Here is a 4,618-nt window from a genome sequence, read left to right on the forward strand (position 1 = left end):
TGAAGATACTCTTATTTGTTATACGTATATTTACCATCATAAACCCTCAACTTTTATGAATGAAGACATGCGCATTAACTCGGAACTGTTAGTTTAAAAACTAGAAATGATTAATAACAATTTTTGTAAATGTGCTTTGAAACAGTTAAGTCTAGAATACAAGCATTTAAAATCTAAAAGTTTTATAAAAGAATCTGATAACAGGCAAAATATGAGATTTATTTATTTATGTATTTTTTAAAATTATTTTCATGTACAAGTGACAGAACTAACTAGGCTTAAGCATATATATTACTATGCCAAATAATAATGGTGTAACCTACTTAGGCATAACTGATAGATTGAGCTCGAATTATAATACTAAATTTTGTGTTAAAAGAGCTGTATCAATGGTTTAAATTAATTCATAACCATGTAAGTTTTTAAGCATTTTTGTGTAAGAGACTTACAGATTTCATTACATAATTATGATATCAGATTGTTAATACATTCATAAAAATTTAATATGCAACTTTAACACACATAAAAATACAAGGTATCTTACATTTTATCTGGACCACTACGGAAACCACCAAAACCAGAGTTTATAGGGTGATGGCCAGCTCGAATAGGTTTAGCTAAAGAGGGGAAAAAATAAAAGACAAAAAAAATTTTTTTTATTTACAAATTATACTAAAATTCTACGTATTAACCTTCATCTTACAAAAAACAGAGGACGTTAATTTATACATTTTTTCAACAAAAATGGTTTCTCCTAGACAAGCAATACTAAAGCTTACCTATCTGGGCAGAATGTCCCCTGCGTGCTAAACTTTTCTGTCGAACAACTTCCTTGATTCTATCTACTTCATACTGGTACCTGATAATCAAAGCATTCAAATTATTAGAAGTTATTAACTTGAAACTTGTTGATCAAGACCCTAAATCTTAAAGCTGTAATAATATATTTAAAAAACAATTTTTATAAATTACTATTTCGTATTTTCAGACACTTTGTAGAAAGGTTAGTGTGAATTAGGAACGAACCTTTTTCGATCCTTCATAGCACTCTCTTTAGCTTCTTTTACAGCAGCTTCTAATCCTTTCACTCTTTCCAATGTGGCTCTCAACCTTTTTTCCAGTTTAGGTAGTTCACAGCGCAAATCAGCATTGTCACGAACAAGCTAAATTAATGTGAAACACAGAGAGACAATGAAACCCGAAACTTTATTTTACTTATGTGTAAGAGTTTTATATTCTATGAATGACATTAATGTGAAACACAGAGAAACAAGGAAACCCAAAATTTTATTTTACTTACATTTAAGTTTTATACTATATGAATGCTAAATTAATGTGAAACACAGAGAGACAATGAAACCCGAAACTTTATTTTATTTACGTGTAAGAGTTTTATATTATATGAATGACATTAATGTGAAACACAGAGAAACAAGGAAACCCAAAATTTTATTTTACTTACATTTAAGAGTTTTATACTATATGAATGCTAAATTATGTGAAACACAGAGAAACAATGAAACCCGAAATTTTATTTTATTTACGTGAAAGAACTTTATACTTTATGAATGATCCCAAAAGTACAGAAATAATAACAAAGAAGTTTCATCTATCAGTGAAATAATAGTATCTTGTCTTAAAGTACATTCTAATTTCTTCTCTCTGGAAATACTGGTTTTGAATGACCAAATTACTCAGAAACTTTATTGATTTTAGCCTTTAAAAGATTTGGAATCATTGCAAAATACATTCTAAATCAAAACTTGATAATTCAAGCACTTTATCTTCAACTGTGAAATCAAATCTTCAACTGTAGAATCAATCCAACAACCAATCTGTATTGTAGTAACTGAAATATTGTCACAAACGCTTAGTACAGTGTAGGACTGTTATATTAGACATCAAATATTTTCCGAACAATTACAAAACCTCTTATTCAGCATATCAGTACAAAATCTTTTAGGTTAGCAAATCAGGGTGTGCAAAATCTCATAATAATTTTTGTCCTATACCTTACCTAGGGAAGAACTAAATCGGAATTCACATTAAATACAGGTTTTTAATTCTGATAAATTTAATTATTTAACTTAATATCGAATCTTCCAGTTTAACGCAACAAAGAAGACAGATTGTAGAAATCTTTAGTTTCTACCAAATATGTGTTTTATCCTATCTCATGGAAATTATGATTTAATATAAATGAAAAACATCAGATACAATTTACATTAAATGTTATCACACTTTATTTCATAGGCAGTAAGAAAATAAAAGTTGGTAGTGTATAAATAACTAATTTTTAACTTTATTTGCAATGAAAAGTTTGGATCAAGACCACTAACAATGGCTAGTAGTAGATGATTCAGGGAGATACAAACATACAGAAAAATACTTCAAAAGTCCAGTTAAAACTTTCAAAAATTTTATCATCAATATAAGAAAAAAAAACCCTTATTAGAAGCAGAGTTCTTATAACTATATCCTAAAAGATGAATCTTTCTCCACTAACAACTAAAACTATCTGACCATACAATTACCTGTTTGTGGACCTTGGTCAGCTGTTCAAGATTGTTTTCTAAGAATGAGATTTTTTGTTTCTGAGCTAAGCTCACCCCAGTATCTTCTGCATCATCACCAGCTGCAGCCTTCTTCACCCGGTTCTGTAAATCTTGTACAAACAGTTTACGGAGATTGTGAAGGGTCTGCAGTTCTTTAGCCTACAGAAAATATAATTTTTTTTTTTTAGCTCAACATTTAAATGCCCAGAGAAAATATGCTTAAGTTACTATTTATTTAACGCCCTCTTTTTTCGATGGAGGTTGCCCTAGTTACTACCACTTTTGATGTCCACTTTTTTCGATGGAGGTTGGCCTAGGTTACAACTACTTTTCATGCCCAGTTTTTCCAAGGGAGGTTGGCCTAAATCACTACTAATTTTAATACCCTGTTTCTCTAATGGAGGTTTCATTAGGTAGCATTCATTTTAGGACTTGCATGTTCAATAATAAAACATAATCTAAGTTATAACTCCACATAAATATCCACGTTCAGTTGAATTTGCTTATAAATTTTCCAATTGTTTTAAAAATATAAAAGTTACTAGAAAATAAATCATAAAACCTTATTGGATAAATGTTCAAACTCAACAGAAGTGCACTTATCGTAAACAACATCAAACGACACATCATCTTATTCAATAAATGAATACTAAATAGTTAATTAAAAATATTCTTTAAAACCAACTATACAACTATAAAATAACTTACTCTGTTAGAGGTACACAAAGGAAGAACAGTTTAACCAATGACTAATGCCTACCACAGTTTCCTCTAATCCCTTTAAGTCCTGGTGAGCTTGTTCTCGTTGACTGTTTAGAAGCCTAAAATACAATTATCCAACAAAACCATAATATCAAACCCACACTAAATTAACAAGGGATTAGTTTGTTTGTATACATTTTCTTATTATTAATAACCTTTTATTTATGACCTCATTGGTTATTTCTTAGGTAGTTATTTTGTTTATTATAGCTTATGTAATACTGATGGGAAATTTCATTTTTAATACCACAGTTATTTATATGTTATATATATTTATGCATTATAATAATTCAAAAGATACTGATAAGATTCGACTTTCTTCTTTGTTTCGTTTGATTATACACATTTTTTTCACTCTTTTAGCATGACAAATGTTATTCACTGAAGTTAACATTAACAGCTGTGTAAACATGGCTTAACTTACGATAACTCCTCGAGTTTCTGAGATTTATCCTTTTCTTCCTGCTTCAGTCGTTCATATTCCTGCTGAAGTCGGTCCTGAGCCACAGAATATTTTTGGTTGGTACTAAAAAAATTAATGCTTAAATTACTTTTTTTCTGATGCCTTCTGATGATGTGTCATAACACTTTAAATTTTTATTTTGAAAAAAAAAAAAAGTAAAAAGGCCTTACTTTCACCGAGGTGTTTACCATCTGTGATTCAAGTTTCTTAACACCACTGAAGATTTAAAACGGAAAAATCTGACTAGATAATAAACATAGTCTAGTCAACCATGCCTTAGTGGGCAATCTTTTCTATGAACATATATTGGTCATTTATCAGATCTCTGATAGTTTTAACAGCGTACTTACTCTCTCAGCTGTTCAATTAACTCCTGTTTTACTGATATTTCATTCCTGAGAGTGGAAAGTTGCTTCTGGTGAGTTTCCCGATGTTTTTCGATTTGTTGCTCCAAAGCTTCCTTCATTTCTTCTGCTGTGTTCTTCTCCTTTTCTTTCTCTTTAGATGTCAAAATATGCATCTCCTCTATAACACGAATGAGCAATTATACGAATTTTGAAAAAATAATACAGAAGATCTTTCTGATGCCTAGCTCTTGAAACAAAAAATAACTTAGCGGGGATTTCTAGCCACTGAAATAACCCAAACATGTTAAATCAAAGAAGAAAAGCTCAGGAAACTACAAACAGATAAACAATAATACATTAATGGATGAAACAATTAAAAAAACTAAGCAAATTGCAATATTAAGTTAAAAAAAATTCAAGTAACATTCAACACAAGTATACAAAATTCACCATAAACTGAGATCAAAAACTGATCGTCAATAAATCTGGGT

The 4,618-nt window shown here is 29.8% G+C and overlaps 1 protein-coding gene across 1 annotated transcript in view; it reads right to left on the reverse strand.

Moving 5' to 3' along the window:
- Positions 1–540: 540 nt before the first annotated feature.
- The window catches only part of LOC106469501 (kinesin heavy chain-like), a 30,622-nt gene continuing 26,544 nt past the window's right edge, over positions 541–4,618 (reverse strand). Inside the window, exons 16-22 of the mRNA XM_013930001.2 lie at positions 4,131–4,305; positions 3,742–3,843; positions 3,316–3,376; positions 2,535–2,714; positions 1,027–1,163; positions 780–859; positions 541–617 (exon numbers count right to left, since the gene is read on the reverse strand). Of these exons, the coding sequence (XP_013785455.2) occupies positions 541–617; positions 780–859; positions 1,027–1,163; positions 2,535–2,714; positions 3,316–3,376; positions 3,742–3,843; positions 4,131–4,305 (812 nt within the window). The remainder of the gene's footprint in view (positions 618–779; positions 860–1,026; positions 1,164–2,534; positions 2,715–3,315; positions 3,377–3,741; positions 3,844–4,130; positions 4,306–4,618) is intronic.

Source organism: Limulus polyphemus, unplaced genomic scaffold, assembly GCF_000517525.1.
Source record: "Limulus polyphemus unplaced genomic scaffold, Limulus_polyphemus-2.1.2 Scaffold3517, whole genome shotgun sequence".
Lineage (NCBI taxonomy): Eukaryota > Metazoa > Arthropoda > Merostomata > Xiphosura > Limulidae > Limulus > Limulus polyphemus.